Source organism: Monopterus albus, unplaced genomic scaffold (genome assembly GCF_001952655.1).
Source record: "Monopterus albus unplaced genomic scaffold, M_albus_1.0 scaffold112.1, whole genome shotgun sequence".
In the NCBI taxonomy this organism is placed as follows: domain Eukaryota; kingdom Metazoa; phylum Chordata; class Actinopteri; order Synbranchiformes; family Synbranchidae; genus Monopterus; species Monopterus albus.
The window spans coordinates 1,051,802-1,079,211 of record NW_018127992.1 but is presented as its reverse complement, the minus strand read 5'-3'; the positions used below and the strand labels follow the sequence as shown (position 1 = coordinate 1,079,211).

At 41.5% G+C, this 27,410-nt stretch overlaps 1 protein-coding gene across 1 annotated transcript in view; it reads left to right on the top strand.

The window, feature by feature from the left end:
- The window catches only part of arap2 (ArfGAP with RhoGAP domain, ankyrin repeat and PH domain 2), a 57,643-nt gene that overhangs the window by 18,670 nt on the left and 11,563 nt on the right, over nt 1-27,410 (top strand). Inside the window, exons 5-16 of the mRNA XM_020611365.1 lie at nt 626-751; nt 8,036-8,180; nt 11,572-11,674; nt 12,317-12,515; nt 16,031-16,094; nt 16,587-16,750; nt 17,388-17,600; nt 17,852-17,957; nt 19,124-19,271; nt 21,183-21,260; nt 24,392-24,466; nt 25,157-25,274. Coding sequence (XP_020467021.1) covers nt 626-751; nt 8,036-8,180; nt 11,572-11,674; nt 12,317-12,515; nt 16,031-16,094; nt 16,587-16,750; nt 17,388-17,600; nt 17,852-17,957; nt 19,124-19,271; nt 21,183-21,260; nt 24,392-24,466; nt 25,157-25,274 — 1,539 coding nt within the window. The remainder of the gene's footprint in view (nt 1-625; nt 752-8,035; nt 8,181-11,571; nt 11,675-12,316; nt 12,516-16,030; nt 16,095-16,586; nt 16,751-17,387; nt 17,601-17,851; nt 17,958-19,123; nt 19,272-21,182; nt 21,261-24,391; nt 24,467-25,156; nt 25,275-27,410) is intronic.

Sequence of the window (27,410 nt, the reverse complement as noted above, 5' to 3'; positions counted from 1 at the left end):
GATGAGTCTGGTGAGATCTCTAGATTAAGAATAAGCTCACTGTCCTTGATTGTGTGCACATGCCAGGTGTGTTGCTGGTCTCTGTTTGGAAAGTCTTTTCCGGAGTCAGTTCCTTGGTCTTTATATAGATAGGAATTCGGGTGGTTCTGTTTTTCTACAAAATAACAAATGAGTCATTAAAGGTTTATACATATACAGAATTTTGCCTGTAGTGCATAATGGTGGAATACACTTATTTAAAAATATATTTTTTCATCAATGCTGCGATATTATCATGTTATGTCACCAGCCTAAAAGCAGGTTTGTTTTCAACTGTGCGATGATGCCTTTTTGGATAGCCCCATGGTTTTTTAAATGGTTTATTTAATGTAAAGTATGAGAATTTTCTCATCCTATAAAGGAACCCTTCCTTCAGTTTATTTGAAAGAGTCATGGTTATCGCAGGACAACGCTATGCTTGGATTCGCTGCTGATCAAGGACTAGAAATTACGATTGGTGCTAAGATTTTAATGGAAATGGTTCCACAGAGAAGTGAGTGAAGGATAAGATGGTGTACTGCCACCATTATATTCTTTGGTGAAGCCCATTTCCTTGCTCATCTACTGTGTCTCTTCCCTCTTGTAGATTTCTCTAGACCTGAGCAGTGGTCAGCGAATGCCTCTCTGTTTCACGCGTCTGTCTTTATGGCGGGCTTCCTCTACATCTCTTCAGGCCCTGCCAAGTCAACGCTGGACCGCCACAGAAGAGACGGTGAGTGTAAATACCTTTTTGCAAATTTCTGGCAAAGCCAGTCAATCCATCAGTCAATTTGTAAGCAATTTAAACTGTGTGTTTGTCAGAGGTCTACTACAGTTAAGGGCCGATCGATCAATCAGTGTCAGTCTGTCAGTTGTTAAACTGCCAATCGTTTTATGTGTACACCAAACAGTCCAGTCAAAACCATCAATGAGTCTGTCCTTCAAATGAGTCCTGCATCGGCCTTCTGGGAATACTTGTCAGACAGAAGTACGTTCTGAGAGTTCCCACTGAATGCCTTGCAGAAGCACAGGTTAAATTAGGGCCAGGTTAAAAAATAAAAATGAATATTAGAATTTTGGTGCCACTTCCTCCTGCATTTACCTGAGAGGTCCTTCCTCCAAAACCTCCACATTCTCCATCTTTTGTCTTCCAATGCTCTTGAAAACTTTTAATCAGGCTCCATTTTCCACCCAAGATCCTCAGCGGCTGCTGCTGCTGCTGCACCTCTTGCTCCACATTGGTCCCACTTCTCCAAACAGCTGGACCATTTCTGGGGCCCATGGGTAATTAGGAGAAGTAGATGGCTTTGGATGCTGCCCCTGGGAAAGGGGGGTTATTGGGAGAATGGAGAGATGTAGGAGGAATGGGGAAAGGAAGGTGTGTGGGTGGAAGTGACAGCTTGCAGCTATCTTGAATGGACTGACTTGCCTACATCTTGGGCAAGACATCCATCTCCATTTCCATCACCCCACACACATGCTCTGCTTTCATTCTTGGTTGTGCATGGTAGCTAATGAACAGGGCTGAGTTCTGGGAAATTGCCCCTTAGAGGAGACGGGGGAAATTTTTACCATCGTCTGTTGAAATTCTCATTAGTTGTACAAATGGAATTCATTTTCTTTTCTTGTGTTAAAGGGTGTATTGCAACTGGGGTCTTAATTTCACACTTTTTGGCCATCATTTCTGTTGGGTATGATTATATTCTACTCACCTAAGTAATTACTGAGATCTGGGAATATCACTGAAGCAAAGTTGATCAGTCTGATTAGATTGATTATCTAACCAGATTATCTAAACCACTTTATTTGGTAGTAAATCCAAAAGTAATGGTACAAGAAAAATAAGTTTTCTTACACTGATATGAATGTTAAACATGTATGTATATTTATATTTGAGTATTGGCCTTTCTAACATCTTTTTTTAATCTTGTTCCCATAACAAGAAGATAAAATGTAGGACTTGGGCAAACAAACCAGACTCACAAATGCTAAACCTGCTGGATGGTTTTTTTGTCTTTTTGTCCTCCTTCTGGGGAGAAGTTTACTAAAAAGTGTCATCGGCGGTCGGTTTCTCAGTGCCACAGTTGAAGCGACACTAATTATCTGTATGAATGACGATCAAAACTAAGACTCAACTTGTAACAAACCAGCATCATCCTTTCACAGCGGTTTGTTAAAGTAATTACAGTACCACTGTCCTTATTAAAGCCCACTGGTTTGACAGTATATGGGTGTGAGTTTCAGATGCCACAGGTGTTCATTTGCCAAGCTCCGTTTTAGACGCTGTTTTGCATTTTGTAAGAGTACCACACCATTCCAAACTTGTCAACTCTTGGGTAAGTGCTCATAATATTTAGACTGATAAATACGTTGTTATCTCATCTAGTATGGAGAGCTGTGTGTGTTTTTTTTTTTTTTCTTTTGTGCTTTAACTGCAGCTGCAGCTGTTGAGAAATTCAGCCTTCCAACTTCTTCAATCAGGAGGAAGCACTGTCAGGATTGTGAGCATGACGGGATGAGGTGTTTTTGAATGTATTCCAGGATGCCTTTCACTCCAAGGCTAATGGTTTGGTGGTCACTTAAACTTGGCTCTTTTTTTCTGTCTGGAGACTACTCCAATAGGCCTTTGTGCTTCCACTGATGAGAACTAAATTCAGAGTATGACATAAATTAATTTGCCAAGCAATTCCGGTAATGGCCTTGACAGAGGTGGCATGGGGGATCACAGAGCTGGTGCACCGTAATGAAATAAAATACTGTGCTGCTTAGCATTTAGTGGCACCGTGTTCATTCTAGATGCTGCTGGGAATATAGATTAGGATTAGAAAAACAGTCCTTGTTGTTTTATTTGTGCCTAAATCAAGGTTGAACTGGTTTATTCTCCGGCATGGATCCACTCTGTTTGCTGTGCTGTTGAACTCCCTCTCCATATCCGGTTTACACAGTTGATTCCAGCATAAATGAAGCCCCCCCACCCCACCTCCTTGCACTAAACAGGCAGAGGAGTGACTCATGCTACTCTCACATTAAAGAGTGTGTTCCTCCTTTGTGTACATCTGTATGTGTCTGCGTGCTTGTGAGAGTCTTGGGAGGAAATGAGAGACAGTAGGCAGTTACTGTCTGAAATGGTGAGTGGCAGCGGGGAAATGGCACCCGTAATTTCTGATTAGTTTTGTCTTTTCCTCATCAACGGCGTTCTGTTTTCGCCTGCAACAGTAACTCACAACTGCCGGGGAAAGAATGGGGAGGAGGGCGTTGTGGAGAGAAAAGGGAGAGAAGTACTTTTAAAGCTGGAGTCAGGTTTTTGATGATAAAACAAAACTTTTTAAGAATTAGCTGTCTAAGTAGTCACATTAATGTTTTTATAGTTTATGAAAAGTTTGCAAAGCCACAATTTGTGCTAATCTATTATGCTTTTTGGAGTATCTGTGTTTATATTACAGTGCCTCCGTTTGGCAAAATGAGCGAGTGGTGCTGTTGCTGAGGCCAGAAATACATGGCAGATTTTTTTTTTTTTACCCCTTCACCATATCTGTCCATTCCTCCTTGTAATGAAGTGGGCTGTAATTCTGGCACAGACAGATCATTCAGATCCCTTCAGTTTCTCGATTTCCATTTCCATCCCCCCTGACAAACTGTCCAGCAGATGTCTTCACCACTGATATTTTAGTCTGATGGTGCGATAGCTAGAAGATTGGCAGAAAGGGGGAGAGGTGGGAGAGAGCGCAAGGGAAGAGGGCGATTCAGCGGAAAGGGGGCAGAGCCTGCTGTTTTGATTCATAATGAAATGGGTTTCTGTGCAATGCTGATAAAAAGTTTAGTGGGACATTGAGTAAATCTGGGGGAGTTAAAAAATAAAGCTTGAGACACAATCAGAGTCAAAACATTTGAGTAAATACATCGGTCCATTCAGTTGATGAGCAATAATAACTGCCTCACTGATGGCTTGATGATTAGTCTAATCAACCTACTCATCTCACATACTTAGAGCATTTGGCAAATTTCACAAATTGCTGAAGTGAGGGGGAAGGTGAGAAGAATGAGAGAGAGAGAGAGAGAGAGAGATTGCACGTTGTAGACTTGGAGGCCTTTTTTTCTTTGGAAAAATGCGATGCGAGGAACACTCTTGGCGTAAAAGCTAATTGGCCCAATTTAGCTGGTTTAGGGATATACCACGGCTGGCTTCCGCTAGCGTTGTCTCTGGCGGCTGGTTGTGGACTCCTGTGGCGAACGGCTGGGCCACGGGTCTGTTGCAGTGTGTGAGGAACAGCTGGCAATGGACGCAGCTGCTTAATTGTAAATCAAGCACTATTGTTCCCCCGATTGCGCCCGGTGCTTGTGTAGAAGCTAGTGCTGTCCCACCCGCTAGGGAAATGCTGAACCACAAACAAAGAAGGAAGAAGGATGCTCATGATTTGGTGACATGTGGGTTTTTGAAAAAGCCAGTTTCCTGGTGAAAAATATTAAAGAGATCCAGAGGCATTCACGGCTGTGTTAGGAAATAACTGATGACACAAATTGCAACATAGCTGAATAATGGTTACATTCAACTGAGCAAAACTCACTGCAGCTATGCCACGTTTACACTGCAGTCATTACGGTATGGAAATGGCAACCACACCACTGGTTGGTGTCTCAGGTCATATCAGTGCAACTCTCTGCCTGGTTTGAGATCCCTTTTTTTTTTACTTCTTGACTTAATAGTTCATCTCATTAATCTATGAATTCCCTCATATTCATTCACAGTTCAAACCCAAGGGAGATAACCATATCTGAAATTACATTTGTCAAACACTGGTAGTGTTGCTTCACTTTTTGACCCCGTTTTAATCCCTCTCCCTTCCCAGCTGTCTGTTTTCTAGGCATGTTAAGGCCTTATGTGGGCCCGTGCCTGGGTGCGAGCTTGCCATTATTAGCATAATTCTTCAGAAGCTGGTTGGATGAGTGGTGAGCCCATTCATGTCCACCCAGGATCCCGCAGCAATTTGCCTCTCGGATTCACAGTGGGATTTTGAGTGTCTTTGTCCTTGGAATGGAGAGGAAATTAAAATTATTATTTTTTCTCCTTAGCCTCAATTGATTTTGTCAGACGTTGTCCGTTCAAGGAGACAGGATCTGCATGCTGCTCATTCTGATGACAAGAAGAAACACACGGGTGCCCTCATGTATGTTTTAAGATTTATACCCACTAGGACTTTACATGCTCTTGACTACTGGTTCCCAAATGGTTTGTCGTATAACACCTTAAAACAAAATGGTGTCTTCTGTGTCTCCTAGTCTCTGCTGGTGTTTAAGGCCTAATCACAATTCATCCCTTTCTCCCTACCACTTCGGCCTACCCCTCTGTTTTGCACATTCACATGTAGTGATTTTTATTTTTTTTTTAGGATGGAGGGGTAGGGTGAGGTGGTAAGGCTACATAGACCTTCAGACGAAGGGTCTTCAGACTCAAAACTGAGTGATATGAGGCTAACTACAACAAAATGCTACACACCTTAGACATTTCCACCAACATTCCCTGATGTCAACAACATATTCCTGTCCTTGAAATTTTCTTACTTGCTTTTAGAAATTGTAAACCGGTACTTACTTACCACACAAGCGAAATTGCCAGAGCATTGTGCGGTTCATCATTTCCAGCTACAAGTTGTCATGTCTGTTTACTAAACTACCGTCATAGTTGCCCCATTTCATAAGGGAGGATTTTAACCACTGCTCCTTATGACTCTGTTTTGAAGGTTAACTCAAAACAGAGTGGAGGAGAGCACTCAAAGAGGGGTAGGGGTGAAAAATAAGAAATGGGATTGGGCCTAAATCCTTGTTTTATCTCCTCCGTTTTTAGAGATTGTCTGTTTGAGTTCCATTGTCCCAGATGATGCCTGTTTGTAAATGGCATTGCATCAGTTCATACATAACCTAAACTCCCCAATAACCTCTGCAACTATGGGGACCATTATAAAGCAAATTATCCTGATGATCACTGACATTACAGCTTTCTAGCAGCTTATGACGGAAATTTACTTCAGTTAGAAACTCATGTGTGCCTCTTAAGAAAATGATTGTGAGAGGGTTTCAGGTGGCACAAATGAAACTATTCAGTTATTACCCCATTAGAAAAGGGACAGAGGGAGGGAAGGCAAAATTACATGAATATGTTGCAGAACCCAACTATTCTCCAGCAAAAAAATGATAGACATGACATTTTCTGCAAAACCAGAGCAGCCCAGGGACACATTTGCAACAGAAGTGAAGTGCATCGCGATCTTTAGCATCCTGTCGGACAGATTGGGCTGGTAATGGCTTTAAATACCAGACTCGGTCTCTCTCTCTGTCCCGCACACACCCATACAACCACACCACAGTTGTTTTCAGATACAGATGAGGATTCTTCAGCTGCTGGAACAATGTTTTTAACCGAAGTGGGGTCAAAAGAACAGTATTTTTTTAAATGCCACAGCAAGCAACTAAATATTAGTCATTTTTCCATTTTAAAGCTGTTTGCAGAATCGTGTCCACTTTTTTTCCAGGAAGAAAAGACAGAAAAAGTCATTAGGGGCCATACAGAGAGGCAGCGCAAGGCTGAATACAGTGAAACTGACATTCTCCTTTTCTGTGCTTATCACATCTTTTTTCTTTTAACAGCCAGTTGTAGACACTTCCTTTTTTATTGGAACTATATCTGTTCCTTCAAAAACATCACACACAGTTGGCAGAGGGATGCACAATTAGCATATTCATGAGATGAATACAGTGGAAACTTTGGAGTCGCTAGCGACAGAGGGTGTGGATGGGTGGGTGGGGCCTCTGAGTGAGTGTGTGTGTGTGTGTGTGTTTGTTGCAGAACAAAAAAGCAGATGGCACAGTGACTTTGAAAATCCAAAATTAGGTATGTTTTTATGAACTTCATGCTCATTGGCTATGTAAATCGCACAGTCAGACAGTCATGAAAGACACTGTTGTGTGTTTTCCATCTTGGTTGAAATCTGCTCAGTACTCTTAACTATTGTAATTTTGTGCTTCTGCCCTCATCTGCCCTGATCTAGCACTGTATGTTTGACTCAGTTGTCTAATGGACTGGAAGATTATATGGTCATTTGATTGCAGTCAGAAAGTTAAAATTGTAACGTGGACAATCTAGATCTTCTGGTCTTCAGCATAAAAATGTTACTCCCTTTGTCAATTTGGAAATGAAGACCACAGTCTGCCAGTTGTCTTTAGACTGTATTTTTACTAATTGTGTATTTTGGATGGTGATTCTGGAAAGATGTTGGTCTGAAACCCTGTCCTTCAGGAGGTGGGATCATTTTACATCTGCTTGGTTTGGCTTCGGATAGAAACGACTGCACCCTCAAGAACAATAAAACCCAAGCCAGGTGCTGTATGAGACAGGCAATGACACTGCCACATCTCCGTACGCCCGTTCATGTGTGAAAGCTGAGTGCACAGTGTCTTATCTCGGAACTTTTAAATGATTTCGTGGTAGTGCTGTCTTAGCTTGTAGAGAGTCATTAGCCGTGTTAAATAGGGTTGGAGTGGTGCTAATTGTACACAAACTAATCACTGATATCGCAGGCGCTAATTAATTTCTTTTTCTGACTCTACAGACAATTGTCAGTTTGCTCAGTTTTGCCAGTATGCAAATGTGTGGCTCTACGATGGAGGCACCAAACATATTGGATGCTTGAAGTACACGAGGCAAACACGAGCTGCACGTTTGTGTGAAGTTGGCATCAGATTAAATGGCACATTCTCCAGGACAGTGCCTGTCTTGGTTCAAGTACTGAAACCTAACTACATCATGTTTAAAGTAGGACCAACTTTGGAGAGAAGAAATAACACACTTCCATTTACCCATGAAAAGTTAAATCCATCAGCCATAAAAAAAAACAAACCTTTACCCAATGTAATATACTGCTGAGTTGTGCTGTTGCTTGTTGTTTTGTCACATTAAGCATGAATATGTTGAGTGTGTATTTTACCTGACTGTGTATATTTCTAATGCACATGTACATTTCAGAAATGGCACGCCGTTGGTGCATCTTGGAAGGCGGCTTCCTGAGTTACTATGAGAGCGAACGAAGCCCATCGGCCATTGGCAGGGTGCACGTCACGGAGGTGGTTAGCCTGGCTGTCAGTAAAACGGAGATGGTCACTGGAGCTGGGTATGACCACACACACATAAACACAATAACACAATACGTAAAACCATTGGAAAACTTAAACAAAAGGTTTTGTTTTTGTAGAAATGTTTATTTTAGTTCAGTTCATGGAGTTGGTTTTGCAAGTGTTTTAAATATTTGATTTGATTTTATTTGGCTCTGTAATGTATTGTAATGCACAGATTATTCATATATTCCACAGCTTCAGCCTGGTGGAAGGACATAAACACACACACATGTACACACAGGCTTCTGCTGTGTTTTTCTTCCTTGTCATATGTCTCATTAGCATAATCTTAACTTGAGCATTATTCAGTTTAGCAGAACCTATCTGGGCTTTATGAGCACTATATTTCCTGTTTACTTTGCAGGCGAACAATGCATCTGTATCCGCTCTCCCTTCATTCACTTTGCCATGCCACCTCCCCTGCCGTTTTCCTCACTCCTTGCTCAGATGAGGATTCAGTTAAAAAGTTGCTCTGACAACAAACTTTTCTTTATTTCTTCTGGAAGAGTTGCAAACACCCAAAGAAGAAACAGATGTCTCGATCCTTTCCTGTTCACCCCGTCTCCTATCGTTCCTGTCGTTCTGTATTGTGTGTGCTTCAGTTCTTAGCGAGGAGTCTGATAAAGGATTATGATTAAAGCGTATGCCAGGTCCTTAATGACAGCAGCAGATGTTATGAAGAAGTAACAGGGCTTTTATTTGTTATTTATACAGCCATGAGAAACACATCTGGCCAGCTAAAACTATGACCTTTCTGTTGAATTGGGCGCATAATACAGAGTCATGAGAGGTTATAATAACAATGTGTCAGTGACGTGCCATTTTTAGCTAAGCACATACACCCCGTTTACAATTCATGACTTCACCCCCAGAAAAGCTATTAATACTCCATCGCTAACACTCATAATGGTGTGCGTTCCACTAGATAAAACTCTGCCTCACTCCTCTCATTTGTGCAACTTACAGAGTTCCCAGCATCCGTGCACGCTGAGAGAGCAGGGATGCGTCACCTCTTGACTGTCTTCTTTTCATGAATATTAACGTGTGCAGATGACACACTCCCACCAGCAGCCTATCGCCGTGCTACAGGAGGCCGTAGGTGTCGTTTCCATTAAACACAGCATTTGGGTAATTTCACCGTGGCAGAGGACACCGTGAATTACAGCGCGGCCCCGACGCGTACGTTTGCTAGTTGGATGAATATTACAAACCGTCTCCTAAGGAATTAATGCAAAGGGAGCATGTTGGCTGGTGATAAATTGGCATCGGTTTTTCACTGCCTGTTTCGACAAGAATATTTTAAGTCTGTTCTGACCTTCAAATTCAACTAAAAACCCTTGGAAATAAACTGTTCTGTTCTTTTCTTGTTTCTGGTTTTCATCTTTACAGCTGCTTTTTGCACCATTTCACTACTACCACCTTTTTCCTGCCATCCTCTTCTCTCTCTCACACACACCAGCAAAAACAGCAGTTTTTAAAAGACTGCTAACTTTGCCAGGGAGATGGGTATATATAGATAGATAGATAGATGAGGGCCAGGGAATTAAGACTTTGTCTGAGCACACAAAAGCCTTGAGGAGAAAATAAGACTCCAGAAATGCATATAGGTAACTCGATGCATGTTGAAACCACAGGTGGATCATGTGCAGCAGACTCCTTCACAGGTAAGAGTGTCTGTAGGCGCTGTTAAAGTACTTGCTCTAAAAAAAAAAAAACCCACATGCTTGTGTATTGTAAGGAAGTTGGAGAGGTTGATTAAATCACATTCTGTGTGGTATTTAAAAGGTTTAAAATTTACTGTAGCATCTCACTTTGCAACATTAGTACAGATGCTCTGGCACAAAAAAGAGAAAACTTTAGCATATTTGCGCACATATTTCTGTATATTCCAAGATAACAATCACTAAAATACCTCAGTTATGCCAGTTAGGTTCATTATTACAGTATTTGGCAAGGGAGAAAAGGGATCACTGACCAGCTGCAGCTTTTCCTGCACGTCTCCCTGTAACTGAGTTCTGTAATGTGCACATGAACACACCAAAAGGGAGATCAGGAGTGTAAAAGTTGATTAAGATTTTGTACAAGAATGTGCGATGATGGCCATATGGTCTGTCTCATACCTCAAGCTCTCCTGTTACATTTTTCATGCTCATTTTTTTCAGCACCTTTCACTCTTACTGTCTTTCTGCCTCACTTCCTCTCTCTCTTCTCTCCCCAGCTACTCCCTCCGTCCCTCTGGGATGCTTACAATGCAGCATTCATTTCTTACCCCTCTGTCTAGTCCTCCTGTCCTGTCTTTATTATACCGTTTGCCTGGCACATCACTGTACCCCCTCTACCCCTCCCTCGCTCTCCCTCTGGGAGCCTCTCTAACAAGCACTTGTGGGAGGGGGGGGGCGCAAGGAGGAAGGTGTGTGGGGTCATGCAAGGGCACACAAACACCCATGTCTCACCTGTTCCCCTGACATGCATGAGAAGAGAGCGACTCAGCTCTGGCGTGACCCCCCGTGACACGCCACCTTAAACACCCGTCGCTGTAGCATTTAGAGCCTCACTGTAGTGTTCTTGTGGAAAAGGATCTACCGCTTGGCAGTGTGTTCAGACCATTAAGATAGTGATACTCTGACCTGTGTACTTTCACTGAGAGACAGAGTCAGAGAGGCAGAGGGAGGGGATGGAGACGAAGACGACACGAGGAGAAAGACCAACAAAGATTAATAGCTGCCCTTTTGCTTCCGACGGCCGGGGGCTTGCCTGCGAGTTTGTGTGTGTGTGGATGAACGAGTGCATGCATACTGCTATAGTTTGAAGAATTGTTTTTGATGTGTGTATATAACCAGCACTGGAAGAAGCACCCTGATTCTTTAGCTGCAGTAAGTAGCCGTAGCACAGGTTACAGTACTGCTGCACATAAAGGTCATGCAAAATGTTACTTCACAAAAGTATTAGCATCAAAATAAAGTACCAAAAGTAAAATACTTCTTATACGGAATGGCACATTTCACATCAACGTATTTCATATCACTGATGCGTTATTGTGTTCATCGGATTTAATTTTGTAGCCAGTAAAGGTGGAGCTAATTTTAACAAACTTGTATATTTACAGTTTAAAGTACTGCTGGGTAGTTTGTGAATTTCCCACAAAGGATCAATAAAGTCTCATGATTATGCTGTATTATTTTTTTTGGTTTATTACTCTTATTTTGAAAAGTAAACAATTATCGCAAATGTAGTGGAGTGAAAAGATTATTTGCCTAAAGTAGCAAAAAAAAGAAAATACTCAAAGTACAGAAACCTCAAATGTACTAAAGTACCGTATTTGTGTGCGCGTTCGAGAGGACAGTTTTCCTTCCAAATGTCTAACAGTGGGCGGCGTGTCTCTGGCAGGGCTGTGTTTACCGTGGAGCTGTACCTACAGACGGAGCGAGTACTGATTGTTGGAGCTGAGACACAGGAAGCACAGAGTGACTGGATCCAGGCGCTAACAAAGGTGACACACTTTGCATACAGCATACACAAACACGCTTGTTGTCACTGCCTCCTTTATAAGTTTGGTTTTAAACTTGAAGTTGGAAAGAAGAAACTGTGTGAATGTACTGCAGCAGTTCAGCACATCCATCTCACACTTCTTATTCTGTGTGCCAGGTTGCAACACGCATACAGTTGTACACATTGTCAATGAGCCCCCGTGCTGCCTGTGCTTCTTTCAATAAGACAAGTGGTCTTGCTATCTCTTCCCAGACATGCTGACAGGATCTTGTAATAACACCCTACATAAATATTCCCTTTTTATCTGTTTAATCCCAGGCAACCTAGTCATAGATAGTGGGAGGTGTAGCTGCATTAGTCCATATGTCTCTCCATCTGTAACATTGGACTTCCACACCTCCATATTTCCATTTGAATCGCAGAACAATGGCCAGACGGAGCCGAGTGCGAGGGAGAGATGCACTTGGAAAATAATTCAGCCACGGACCAGAAACCGAGCAAAGGTTAATCCTTTTAAGAAGAAGGCTGCAACATGTTGTGTTTTTGTGTTGGTTTGAGGTGACGCGCTAAGGTGAAAAAGTTTCACGCTGTTTCTTGTACAAGTTTTTCATCCGTAAAGTTTTGTTTACTATTTCACTCATAGTGCTTCATCCCATCTAACACGGAGGGACTGGTGCAGAAAGACAGCGAGCTGATCGGCAGACTCTTCTACAAAGAAGGCCATGACCTGTACCACTGGAGGATGGGCTGGTTTATGTTGGAAGGCTCTGTCCTGCACTTCAGCCCAGGAGAAGAGGAGGGAGAGGAGGAGGTTCTTCAACTCAAACAGCTACAGGAGCTCAGTAAGTATTGGTGCAAAATTGGATGGTGCAACCCTGCTAATATTTCAGCTTCCTAAACATTAAACTTCCTAATTCTATCTGCTTCCTGTCAGTTTATCGATGACACACTCAGCCTCTTGGTAGCAGTCGAAATGCTTTTCTCTCACTGTTTCTTTCTCGTCGTCATGGTTTTCTGTGAGTTAAGGTACTGTAACTCTTGCCTGCTTGACAAATGATTCTGACCAGAGTCTGTTTCAGCAGATGTCTAGAGACTGTTTCCTCTGTTTTAAGTTTCTTTCATGACATTTTGATCCATTAGAAACTTAATAGGGATTGCTTAAAAACCTTTAAGGCTACCTAACCCTAATACCGAAACTATAAACAGATGTGAGGATGTATGAATAAACCCAAGAGGTGCCTACAGGCCTGTATGAGAGTGTGTGAGAAGATGTTAATATGACGTAATGCATCGGTCAAAATAGGGTTCAGATCTGTCTGAGCTGTTCTCACAGAATCATCTTTGAACATGATTTTTCAAAGAGCAGTGTGATATCTGTCGCCTTCAATGTAACGTTTTGAATATTCACAGCATGATGACGGCACTGTTTCCACTGCCCACTAAAACAAAACACGAGTGATGGGAAGCTGCCATTTCAGGCTGGAGGTTCAAATGTTCACACCTACTTTGGCAGATAATGAAGACTTTGGAACATTTCAATTGATTGCAGCAGTGTAATGTGTGAACAGAAGGAGAAAAGAATCAAGGGATCTTTTTAATCCGTTTACTACCCGAAGTGGATCAAATTGCACAAAGTGCTGCCCCAATCTTCTCACCTGGGGCGGGGTAAAGAACTGCAGTAGTGCTCATTTTTATTCCCGGCTCTCTCGAACTATATTTGTCGCAGCTGGAGAGCCATTAGCGCCAGAAGGGGACTACGTTTTGGTTCTGGAGCATTGAAAGCGTTCCTTTAGGAATCACAGTCTGTGACACGGGATTAACTGTTATTTTCTCTACAGTGACACCAGCACATGAAAGGTGGCCCCGTGTAGCACAGAGGGATTAAACAAAAAAGACTTTTCAAATAAAATAAGTACATTTCTTACAGGAAGCACTTCAAGCTGCTTTTGGAGTGCATTGTAGGTGTGATGCATGTTCCAGGCTCCAATTTGTAGCTTTTATTCATTCTGTCCTTAATTGCCTTGTCTGGCATTTAGTCTTATTTGTATCAACCCCATAAGTTTTTACTGCCTTAAACTTAATGTTCACAGTGTTTTATTGATCTCTGTCAGCAGTGGACTATTGGTTCCTCTTGACTATGAAGCATGCCGTAACTTTGTGTTTTGCAAAATGATATTTAAATAAATGAATAAATTCAGCAAAGACAACAATAAGAACAGAAAAAGATTCCTGTCGAGTTGAACAATCATTAACCCATCACAGTGCAGAAATCAGCCTTCTTACCCAGATCTTTGTGAAATGAAACATTTTCAAACAATGTAAAGATATTAATTTTGAACTCATTCATTGAGTTCAGTGGTTTTTTCCTTTGTGACAGTTACTAAACGATACAGTACTGTAGGACAGTATCATATATAGGTCAGATTTCATCACTATGTCCACACTGAGGTTCATTTAAAGGCAATATTAGATTTTTATTTTGTCATTTTCTATAACCTAATACTGAGTAAATGCCAATACACAATCCTGAGCAGTCATATTTTATTTTGTGGCAGCCTGTTGATGCACAGTGCACACTCTTTTAATAAGGTTAGTTTATTCAAGTTAATACAAGCTGAACCAGTGTGCTCCTAAGACAGGTTATGATTGACATTTAAAAAGCTCAACTTAAACTTTGCATTGTGTCTTATTATAATTTATTCAATTCCAACTTCTCTGCTATATTGTAAGCTATATTTGCACAATTTGTTGATGCAGGCCAATGAGCTATAGCTTAACACGCCTTTAATAGTAATACATAGTCTAAGAGTTGTTGTCAGGCATAGTTACGGCACAGTTTTAGATAAAAGTTTATGAAATGAACCGCAATGAACTTTGTTTAAAAACTAAAATATAAAATTACAAGTAGTTACAAAACAAAACTGTCCTGCAAAAAGGGCACTTATCAAGTCAAAGTGTCAAAGGGCAGATGCTTGAGCACCACCTGGGGCATATCTGTGCACATGCCTATATGTTTATCACAGTTCTTAAACAGTAAGAAGCAATCAGCAGATATGTTGTTAGCATATTTTATATAACATTTACTTTGTATCAGTGACAGCCTCAGAAATGCAGCACCAGCTCCCAGAATCTGCAGGATGCCCAGTACAGATTATGTGGCCTCAGGCAAAGTTCCTTATCCCACAGAAATATTAAGTAATAAAACATTTCCCACTGTGCTGTAAGATGGATAAAAGGGGATCACTGTGTGTTTCTTCAGACTATGACAAGTGTTCTGCATTTACCTGATAACACAGTTAATCAACGTCTCACAAGTCAAAATCAATAATGTTCTCTGCGTTCTTTTGTTGTTTATATCAGAACTACTACGCACTGCCAGAGAAAATAAAATGCAAGTTTTTTTTTTTTTTTAAAGAGACTTTGGGAATTAATTGTTTTTGCTGATTAGTTCAACATACAAAGGGTTTATTAGCCACAGTGACACTTTTGTGTGTAATATTTTGAATCAGTCCTCTGTCCCCACAGCCAAATGAAACTTTCTGCCAGTGCAGACTATTGATTGGCGTGTTCACTACAGAAGCAGGCTGTGGTGTTTGGCAGAGGGAATAGAGAAGGTTGCTTTTTCTGTGATGTGATGATTTGTAAGATTATCCATTTAAAGTATACAGTAAATAAAAAATAAATAAAATCGGTCCATAGATACAGCAGCAAATTGTACAATATGGATTTATATCCTGCAGAAGAGCTTTCAAGTTCCTTAACCCAGTTTTTCTGTCCTTTCAGAAAAGATTGATTGAACAGATGAATGACAAAAAACTCATTACTGCTCTTAGTACATTTATTTGGCTGCATTTAGACCAACTTTATGTAAAGTTTTATTGTTTGCACCTGCTTGTCTCTGTTTACACCAGCTTCAGAAAGTCAGTGGCACAAAAACTGAGTTCATTTCCCACGTCAAGAAAATGCTATTAACTCCGGTAGAAGGCATTTGGCATTCTCCACTTCTGTACCTTTCCCTGACTTTTCTAGCCACTATATGCCTACACATTTGAAAAGACTAGTCAGACATGTCTAGACATATTGTGCTGTGTATTATTTGCCGTAATTGTCTTAAAACGTAAATGAATGCGTAAGAGAACGGAGACCTTTCAGTGACGGGTGATGAATGCATCCACTTCTCTGTTTCATGGTGAAAGCTTCTATGACTTTGTGCTTCTGGCAGAGATCGAACAACTGCAAATGTCAATTCTAAACTGTTGCCAACACATTACTTTGCATTAGCGCATTTGCTCTTTTGAATGGACACAGTTTAGGAGCCAGCATTTTTACTACAACTCGTTGCCCTTTACCCCCCCAGCTGTCTCCACACATACCGAGGGTGAGGACAAGATCCAAGTGCTGCTGATGGTGGAGGGCAGAAGGTATGTCAGTCTTTTGAAAGAAAAAAAAAAAGGTGTGCTAATTGGCAGTGGATTTGTGATACAGCAGCTCTATGCATTATGCAACGCAGTTAGCTTTGATTCCGTCTTAGTCTTGTTAGTCAGAAGACACTTTACCTACTGTACCCACCCGAGGTAATTAAACCTAGCTGCCTGCTTCAGTTGGAGAGACGAGGTGAGACGGCACCATCACATCATAGCCCTCACACACACCAACAGTTTTGGAGTGACACAGCAAGGCTTTGTGCGTACTCCTTTAATTGCTGTTCGCTCGTGTGTTTTTGATCAAACCTCAGGGGACGCTGGTGCTCGTTTGTAGACGTGTGTTCTGTATATTTGGATTCCTTTAATCTTGTTGGTTTAGCAGTGCTTTTCCAAACATATAAACAACTTTAGGTCTCAAAATATAAAACACCATATTGTTACTGGAAATTAGATTCATTAGCAATGATGTTTTTCATGTCTTTTTAATAGAACAGTTTACATCCATGGCTTCAGCAAGATGGACTTTACACTGTGGCACACTGCCATCACGCTGGCTGCCGGCACAGATGGCAAGGCCCTCAGCGACCAACAGCTAACTAAAAATGGTGTCCCTATTATAGTCGACAGCTGCATTGCTTTTGTCACTCAGTATGGTAAGTTGCATTAAATACACAGGCAGAAAAGTTTTAGAAAATAAGTTCTGCAGGATTATTATTGTGATTTTTTTTTCTCCCCCCCCCCCTTGAGGAGCTGATTCATGCAGTACTCTGCACTGTGATGAGAACTCTGTGCTTTCTAGTGAGGTCTAGAATCACTATGCTGTGACATTTTTCTATCTCTCGTTTTTAGAAATGGAGAAAATGAAGTCAAACTTTTCACTACACTATTACATCAGTGCATGATAAATGTATAAAGGGCACTTAAAGTAGCATGGTAAGTAGTGTGCAGTGTAATGAGGAACTGGCGCTAAAGTAGACTTAACTGAAACTGTAAAGTGGTACAGGTTAATCTGCCTCGCTCTGACAATTTTATTCTCTGTAATTTAGATGCAAATGTTCTTATGTAATGTTGTTGTGTCCATAAGGTTGGTTAATGCCCTGTAATTGTATTTAATCATATAGAAAAATATGCACTGACACTTTCTGTTGCAGGCACTACACATTTGCAAGGTATTAATCATCAGACAGACTTTATGATGCAGATGTGATAAAGTTATGGGTTTTAGGATAAATGAATCTGTCAGTCTTTTATTAACCCATCTATCTATCTGTTTTTTGGCTTTGTAACCAGGCTTATGCCAGGAGGGGGTCTACCAGAGGCCCGGGGACCCTGGTCGAGTCGCCCTACTCCTGCAGGATTTCACACACAACGCTCGGAACGTCAAGCTGAGGGAGACTGAGCACCGCCTTGAGGACGTGACAGACACCCTGAAGAACTTCTTATCCCAAGCAGAGGACGCACTGCTCACCAAGGAGCTCTATCCATACTGGGTGTCAACTCTGGGTATGTGAGCGGAAACGGTAGCATAGGTTCTTTACAGTAGCATAGGTAGTGAAAAGATGAAGTCTAGTAATGCGCGTCTTGTTTTATGCTTTGTAGCATTACAATATTCATGGTCTTTGGACAGTAGAGACATTATTCCAAATGATTTAAAAAGTACAGTATGTTGCTCATTTTCTCTGTCCCCATGGGCGTGTCTCAGTTTGTTGTATGTGGTATTATATGCAGCAGTTCTCATCTGTGTGGTTGTGTAGATGAGAAGGAGGAGAGGCAGAGAGTAAAGAAGTACTCCACCTTCATAGAGAGTCTGCCCAAGATAAACAGGTCAACCCTCAACGCTCTGCTGCAGCATCTCTACAGGTACACACTGCAGACACTTTCAGAGCTTGTGTGTTGGCGCTATTTCAGGTTCAAGGTCCCTTTCAAGGTAAATTAGCTGAAAGAGGCATTTGTGTTATAAAGTTCACATGGTTTGAATAAACAAGCAATTCAATAAATTAGACAGACAGCACTACAGCCACTGGACACTGTTGCAGTAACTTGACAGCACTCAGTGGAGTAAAGAGACTGATTTATTTGTACACTGCACCCTTTTTTGCCAAATGATTCATTATATTGTAATAAAACACCAACCAAAATTTCAAAATGGCCTTTGTCTTAATCACATTTTTGATTGGACTTGTGCCTGACAGAACAGGTGTAGCAGCACAGACGCCACACTGCATCACAGATGTGCTGTGATGCTCAAAGGTCCTGTGCCCTGAGCAACATTAGGGTTGCTGTTTGTCACCTGCTGATTAGCGTGTTGTCCCTTCTGCTCTGCTAATGACCCACTTTCCCCTCTGCTCCTATACGTGCGATACTTTTTTCTTATCAATCAGGTTGTGTTCTGTACATTTTGTGTATCTAAGCTGAGAAAGAAATGGCTGTTTGTTTTTTTTTGTCCCTGGCGCAACAGTGCCCTTGACTTGAAAATGATGAATCAGCTCCACGTTGTTTGTACTATTTGTTGGCATTTTCCCAGTAAGACAAACTGAGTGACTCATTATTTAGAACTTAGGCTATTTGCACACACACAGTTGAGGTCCGTAGTACTTTCCACCTCTGCCCCTTGTCTATGTCTTGTTTTGAAAATCATACGTTTCAGCCATTTGCAGTGCTGATGATTTTTAGTAATGCACACATACACTGCGTAGTGTCAGCCTTCTGCACAGGCCTACAGTTACACTCACATACAAATGTCTCCACTGATATTGCACATCATTCCCTCAGAAACCTGTAGTGAATAGTTGGGATTTAGCTGCATTACGTTAATGATGTTGACTGTTTGGAGAAGACTTTACTGCCCTTAGCTGAATTTGGACTGAGGCCTAGCGTTTCATTAAATCCTGCATGTGCCTGTGTCTGACTGTACACTATGTGTGGGCATGAGAAAGGTGTGCTGAAAGAGATATGAGCTATTTGTTCTTGATGTAGGTACATACGTTTTGTTTTTTTTTCTAAACACTTCTCTGCCTGTGATTCAGGATTCAACAGTGTTCCCACCTCAACCACATGCCAAGTGAAAAACTGGCCTCCGCCTTCTCATCCTGCTTGTTCCAGACTCGTGGACAAACCCCACAGGAAATTAGCGTGGTCTGTGACCTCATCAGTAACTACATCACACTCTTCAGTGTAAGTCAAAGTATATTTTTGTCATTTGACGAAAGTGGACAGGAAATGATTGGGAAACGATGAGGAAGTTGACAGTAGACTAAGTGTGCTTGCATGATGGAGGTCTTCCACCAGTAAGTGGGATTACATCTAGTTTTTACTGCATTAACACGCATCATGAAATTTGTTTTTAAAGAAAACCGTTCTGCTCAGGTTATTGCTGGTAGAATGAACAGACATGAGAGCCGACTGTATTGTGCACACACAGGCATGACACGTTTCTAGAAAACACAGATTATATAAAAAAAAAAACCAGGTCACCTTGGACTAAAAGATAACAATTCATGGTTGGGACATCTTTGGCTTGAGGCAAAAACTGTGCCAGGCTTATAACTCGGTTAATAAGTGAGGAGGCAATTTGATGATAGCAACATAACTTCACGAAAAAATAAGAGAAGGTAAAATATGACTGGACAATCTGATTATTTGTTTTTATGCCATTACATAACTAACATTAGCTGTGATTGTATCTACTGCGGGGGATTTTTACCCAATTGTGACACTGGGACCACCATTCTGACTAAGAAACAACCCGAGGATCATTGTTGTTGTTCAATGCCAAAACACAGGCGACCTACACTTTATACTGAGCTTACATCATGTGTAGACAGACAAAGCTTCTTCATGAGCCACAAAAGACATTATACAACTGTTTTCATAAGTTGACTACAGTGATCTTTTTATCCAAAACAAGTGATGATGCGCAGCAGTTATGACTCTTTCTCTATAGTGTATTGACATTCTGACATTACAGTACAAAAATGACTGCAGTACATATTGTACATGACACATACTTACCTCCGTAATTTACAGTATATTCTATTATGTATTCATGACTGTACTGCCCAGGTTTATTTATCAATACTTGTAGCTTTTTGGCCAAGTCATCGAGAAGATATTTCATTGTAGGAAAGGGGTTGGTACATCCACTCCCATGTACTTGGCTCCACTGTTTTTGAATGACTCTCCAATCAGTGAACAGTAACCATTGAAAAAACATTTAAACCATTCAGATATTACCATATTGCACATCTAAACCAAGCAGGCGCGACTTTAGTTACACTCTCTTACTTTCAACCATCTGCTGAAGTAAGGGAGCAGAAGTGCTGCTGCCAAATCTCCAATAAGTTTGACTTTGCTGTTGTGCGGACGGGGTGGGGGTGTGGGATCAGTGTTACCCTTGGAGACCTGTCTGGCTTATGGGATAGGCAGCGCAGAGTGATTTCTAATTCCTAGTGGAATGCTAAGGAAGGAGCATTGACTCCAAATCAGCTTGGGACGCCATCATTCGCATGACAAATAGCCATTAAACCCAAACCAATCAGAAGCCCAATAGCAGTAAATATGCACACTGTGACATAAAACGGGTGAGACGTATCGCTAATTAAAGCGCCGGATGTTGTCGATGGGGCCCGTTATCAGGCCTAAACACACACACAATGAGGTTGTGAGGAGTCTTTTTCCCTCCCTCAGTCTTCTTTGCCATTTGTATAACTTTAACAAAGCAAATCCTTCCCAGAAAATGAAATGTTAAAGAAAAGTTGAGATACAAATGTCATTTCCCACACAGGGCTTTGTGAAAGAAAAGAGCTCGGCTGGTGCTGCGCTGTGTCAAGCACTTGTAGCGAGGTTTCCCCCCTCGAAATTAGTTTTACAAGTGTCAGTTCTGCAGTTTGCATGTGATACCTTTCTCCTGGTTTAATCTTCCACAGCTCATATCTAAGTGCTGAAATTAATACGAACATCAAAAATGGTCTTACAATTCTATCAAGCAATTTAATGTTTCTCACATGTAGTTAAGTTGATCGGAAAGTTTTTTTTGGGGTCAAGCTTGAAGTGATGTGTGTGCACCTCTGTTTTTGTTTCTGACAGGTCAATGAAGACCAGGTGCAACAGATGGAGAGAGAGAATAGCTTCATCACACGCTGGAACGAAAAGAAGGACGCCACGGTAAGTCGACCCACAGGACCCAAATGGAAATCACAGGTTTTCTGTTTTTCTGGCAAAAAAGGAGGGGATGGAGGGGAGGATAAGGGGAAGGTGAAGGAGGCAGGAGCAGGCGGGTGAATAAAAAGGGCTTTGTTCCTTTTAACCTTTACAGCAGGCACTTTATGCCTGGATGCCTCAGACGAGAAAACACACCAGTTTCAGATAACTGGGGAGAAAAAAAATTTAAACTTGCAGCTGCTGAAATCTGAAATAAGTTGTTTATGCCTGCTTCGTTCTGCTCGCTCCCCACTCCCCTTCTTTACGCTTTGTCTGTGGGCTTTTAGAACACGTCTGCTGCTGTGGGGCACAAGGATTGCACAGCCATAGAAATCCCACCCTTTTCCTTTGACTTCTCTCCAAAGCCACGCCACCAAAACACACTGCAACACACACTGCCTGACTACCCCCCCAAAACAAACAAAAAAATAATAATTACCTGGTCCAGCAGAAATGCGGCCACCATGGCGTCACTTTTCAGCCCCATTTGTTCTCTGCTCACCGTGGTTTAAAAGCCACACCAATGTTAACTCTGGTTTTACTTCTTGCAGCATTCAACTTCTTTTTAGTTGTAACCTTCTCAAATACGGCCTCTGCTTGCGACCGAAAGCTGCTGTGGGCTCCTTCTGTGCAATAGCTCGCTAGCTTTAGCTATAGAAACAGCGGTAACATGTCTGCCTCTGCTTGTGGGAGACTCTTGTCTCATTCAGTGTGCAAGTGCAAGTGCAAAGGCAGAGTGTGCACAAGTAGGTTGACAGGCTGGTAGGCCAGCCAACGGCTTTGCTCGGAATGAGTCAAGTTATTGATCAGGCTTTTTTTTTCCAGCCGTGGTGCTGCCACAGATGACAGATTTTGTTCTTTGTTGTCAGTGCTTTTAATGTAATCACTGCCATTGAGATGAAAAGAGAATGTCATGAAATGTAACAAAACATGCTTCTGAAATGAATTTCCAACACTACCTTTAGATCAGTTAAGATAACGTCGCGCTCACTGGGTTCATTATAGAGGCCACATTTCGAAAGCTTTACAACGGTGTCTGCAGGATCCATGGAACAAAAGCTCCAGAGCAACCCAGCCCAGTCATGGCAACTGCTGATTTGGAAGTGAAACATGAAGTGAAAATTAAAAGTTGTAACCTGAAATGTCCATCATATTCACCCATTTCATTCTGGTAGCACTCAGCCTGAAGAACCACCTCAATAAGTTAATAGTAGTTGATAAAAATGCACTTTGCCACACACAGAGGCTTCAGTTGATGCGTGAGGACAGTTTATTTATAGTTGTATGTGGCTCAGTTTTGTATAAGCTGCATCAATGGACTATTGCAATGATGTAAAGATCTGCTGAAGCTTAGCTGAAGGTTGTTTGACAAAAATACATTTCTTGATGTTAATAAAAGCCAGTCATGAAGCTGGTGTTGGATGATTCTCAACCGACAAGCATTCATCCTGTACAGTCTTGTCTCATAGAAATGAATCACTTGACAAGCTCAGAAATGTCAGAGTTATTTTTATTCTGAAAATAGTGCCACAACCTGATATCTGACTGTGAACGGCTATTCACAGTTGTCATATTTTTGGAAGCCAATCAACCTAAGTCTGAGAGACTGTTGTCTGAAACCTAAACAAATAAAACCAGAACTGTCTGAATGCAGAGAAAATAAGTTATGGCAGACAGATATGTTTTGACTCTCCAATGTATTTTGAACTTTTTGTGCATGCCTTTACTAGTTAAAGCCACACAAACTTTGGCTTTTGTGCTCTCTTTAATGTTTATGGACCAACGTTGGTGTTGAAATGTGGTGGAAATCCTGAAGCGCTGAAGGGAGCTAAGGCTTGGCTCACTGTCTGAAAGTTACAACTTAAGTACTCTTACTGCTGCCAAACACGGAAGGTAGGAGTACAAGTAAAGGATGAAGTCTGTGCTGAAAACACAGCTTTTGACATTTGCAGCTAGATTGTCTTGTGGAACTTGGGTCCTGCAGGTGAGGGTTCTGACCTCATCTGTTTCCTTTTAAAGGCAGAGTGATAAGGAGACCTGCACCCTGCAAGTGGGACACTATGGCTAGACTTAGGGAGTAAGTAAATCATTGATATAATGAGGTGCAAGGCAGTGTCATGCCTTGCAAGTTAGAAGTGGCACTTCAAAATCAATACTTGCATTTACAGCCAGGGCGAGTGCAGAGAGAGTATGACTTTGGTAAAGATTAGAAATGCCCTCATTTGGAATGGAACATTACTGTTTTTCTTACTTGCTTCTGGGCAGTCTCCCCATTAGCCCCAAACTATTTTCACACTTCTTTTTGTTGCATTTGCTTTCTTCTCCAGCAACTTGTCAATATCTTTATTACCTGTCTTTCCTTTTGCTTTTTAGTTTTTCCATTTATTACCTGTCTTTCCTTTTGCTTTTAAGTTTTTCCACTGTGCCTGGTCTGTGCCTGGTCTTCCTCCCATCATATAACAATGAAGAAGTAGAATGAAAAGTGTACTAAGCAAACGAATATATGACCCCATATCTGATTGTGACACTTTCACAATTACAGCTTTGACGCCATTGTTTGAATGACTGTAATTTTTGTTATTTTAGGGCCACAAGAGTTAGAAGTGGCTTCCTCCCTCTCATCATGCTATAGTTCTCTGAGCTCCCACCAGGTCACCTGCACATTAACGTGCCAAAGGAAAACTAACTTGTTAATTTTCTAGATCTGGATTAGCACTTCCACGGACTGCCTGTCTCTCATGTCTTTTGTGAAAGCACTTTGTAACTGGTTTAAGGAAAGTGCTATACAAATACGGTGCAGGTGAAACTGCACCCTGCGCTTCCACCTTTAGAAGTGTCTGTCTCACACATTTCTACTTTATTTAGCCAGGTTTGGCGTTCCATTAATGCCGCTGAGTTTAGTTTGCCTGCAGCTCTTAAACGACCTTTCGTTTCACAAATCCTCTCACTGTTTCTCTCACTTTTCAGCATTTAGATTCATGCCACACTGGAGGAGGAATTTAGAAGAAAAGCCAATTAATCCAGCTGTGTTGTTTTTGTAATTCAGCTGATCTCTCTAACTATATATTTTTACTACTTTCTTTCTCCCTCCCCAGTTCTCTCCAGCTGGGGACTTGATCTTCGAGGTGTACCTGGAAACGAGAGAGCCAGAGAACTGCTGTTTAATCAAGGTATAAGTGTGTGTGTACTCTCGACAGGCATACGTGTTTGTGTGTGTGTGCTTTCCCTTAGGTCCTTTGGTGGAAAGGTGAAAAAGGAGAGGGAGAGCGAAGGAGATGGAGTGTGGGGTGAAGCAGGAGGAAGAATGAGGGATGGTGGGCAGAATGAGAGGTGGAGATGTTGATAGAATAGGGCCAAGACATTCGTGGTTTAACCTGATGGGATTACCGCCACTGAAATAAATCAAAAGCGAACTAATCAAAGAAACGTCTGATTTAATTGTGTGAGTAATAGCGGCTTTCAAGGTGTCCAGGCCGCTGTAGGTTATGGATTCCTTTCATAGGTCGGCAGCAGCGGTAGCACCGGGGCTGGGGAGCACTCAGCAGCACAGTTCGACTTTTAACACCCTGTTTTCATTCTGTGTAGTAAGGTAGCACACTTGCTTAGTTCAGTCACTCCTAATAACTTGACATAGATGAAGTATTTAATGCTCTGTAAACTGACTGCCAGTCAAATGTTATATGCAGTAAATGTTTTATGTTAAATATTGAATGGCTCCTCAAAGGCAGCGATGGCTGAAGGCAGTGGTGTCGGCCAAAAGAGCTGGTTTAAGATTTTAGATGCAGGATGTGTTTACTTAGTTTGGTTCATTTTGTTGTGTGCCTAGGCATGCATTTATCTGTTTGTTGTGTTTGCGGCAGGTCTCTCCCAGCATGAGGTCTTTGGAGCTTGCAGAATCCACACTGAGTATGAGGAATGTCACCTTCACCGCTGATGACTTCTGGACCACCTTTGAAGTCATTGAGAATGGAGAGCTAGGTACAAGGGGTTTCCTCCTGTCACAATATTGATTCAAATCACAAGGCATCCTGGGAACACAGCATTTCACACAGTGACCTAGGATTTTCTCCACCAATCAGAGGCTTAGTCGAGATTAGATGCAGTTGTTCAATCGCAAGTCATCACAAAGAATCAAAGATGTGTTTTAAGTCAAATGACCAGCTGTTTCCCCCTTTGGTGCTCGCAACCCTCCAAGGGCTTGGAGATTAGTTCTTAGGGGCCCCAAGATGAAAAACAAACTAGGAAAGGGAAAAAAGTATTTCTGCTGCATACATTATGTTGTTTTTCCAGATTTTTCTCTAATCTCAACTTTTTCCATTGTGAAATACTGAACAGTGAGTTTTATCTCTCCACGTCTCAAACAAGGGAGCATCGCTCTGTGGAATGACTTCAGTGCTTATGAACCTTGTATTCCTTCACCTTAAAAGCTGTTTTCTGCTGATCCACTGATATTTGAAACAAACAATGCAAGGGTGGAGTTAAGCCAGAAAGCACAGAGGCAGAGACATTGTTGCACTTTCTTTAAAAGCATCCTCAGGAGCAGGTAGAGGTGATGGAAACAACACTCATGCAAATGAGCCCCTTTGTCAAATATGGGATCCAGAACAACACAATATCTGTCCTAAAATCCTTGATCCAGATCAGATTTAGATGATCTTTTAGGGTGTGATGGGCTGTCATAGTGCGCATCTTATCTGAACATTTCAGGATTCTACCTTCATTACAGGTGAAGTTATGACAGAAAATATGTGTTAAATGGTGTTTTCAGTCTGACAGATATGAGTTTCTAAAATTTTGCCCCATGTTAAAGATAGGGGGTTTTGTGATTTTATTTTTTTAAATTATTTTTTGTGACCTTTGACCTTTCTCAGCCACAATTTATTCCCTTCTAGGTAGGGTTGGTCCCAACTAATGTCTGTACCAAGTATGCTGATGATCCATCCAGCTGTTTGTCCATAATCCTGCTAAAGAGCAAACAAACACACACACTGAACCCTAGGCTCCTTGGCGGAGATGGTAATTACCAGGTGTGACACGATGTTTCATGCGTACATGGAACATTAACACATATCAACACCTAGTACTCTCAGTGCCATGTACGCAACTTTAGTTCCTTAGAAGCTTTTAGACCAGACAGATTCATGTCTGATGATAATGTCCCACTATTTATTGTGGTCAGTTATTGATCATTATTGGCTCTTGACCTTTTTCTCTTACATATTTTTCATTAGCGACCACTGGGCCAAGCACACTGATGATGATTACTTGGAACATGTATCTACAGATGTTAAATTTATTGCTTTGTTTTCAACATTATCTACTTGTTGCAGCTAAATTCTTACTTTAATAAGAATACCTTTCATGCTGTGCAAATGCTTCCTCAGTAGACTTAAACCCATGGAACTCAACTGCATTGTGATGCAATTAAATCAACACTGAAATTTTTTGTGGCATAAATCAAGCTTACACAGTAAACCCTCTTTACTAATTACCACTTTATAGAATGTAAAGAAACATTTTTATTTTAATCAACTAGCAGAGCATCTCTGGGAACATCACTATTTGACCTCTCCTACTCCAGTTAGTTGCTTGTCCACAAGCAAAACATGGCTGCTCTCATTCAGGGCACATGCAAAGATCATACTTTCTGTCATCTAAGGATGTTGTGATTAGAAAATTATGATATTTCTCTAATGAACCAGTGTGTGTAAGCATGGAAGCAGACTGAGAAATTAGCCCAGCATTGTCAGTTTTCATGATATGCACATAATTAATCATCTTTACCATCATATGTCATGAACTGCCTTCATCTTCCTTGCATGACTGACCTAGGGAGCTGACCCACCTTATCTTGCATTAATATGCATGGATATAGCACCTCTCGCCACACACATTTGATCATACCACAGAAAGTGGCGTGCAAGGGGAAGTCAAAGTTGAGCTTTGTCGCAAAATTGCTAAGTTGGTGGTCCCCGTGCACTTTTCACCACTTCACTGGGAGTTTACGCCGCGCTCTCATGTTTGTTTTTCTCCTCACAAAGTTACAGAGGACACGCCGTCCTCTTCTAAAAATGAAGGTGTGTGGAATACTGAATATATTTGCTGACGGTTCAG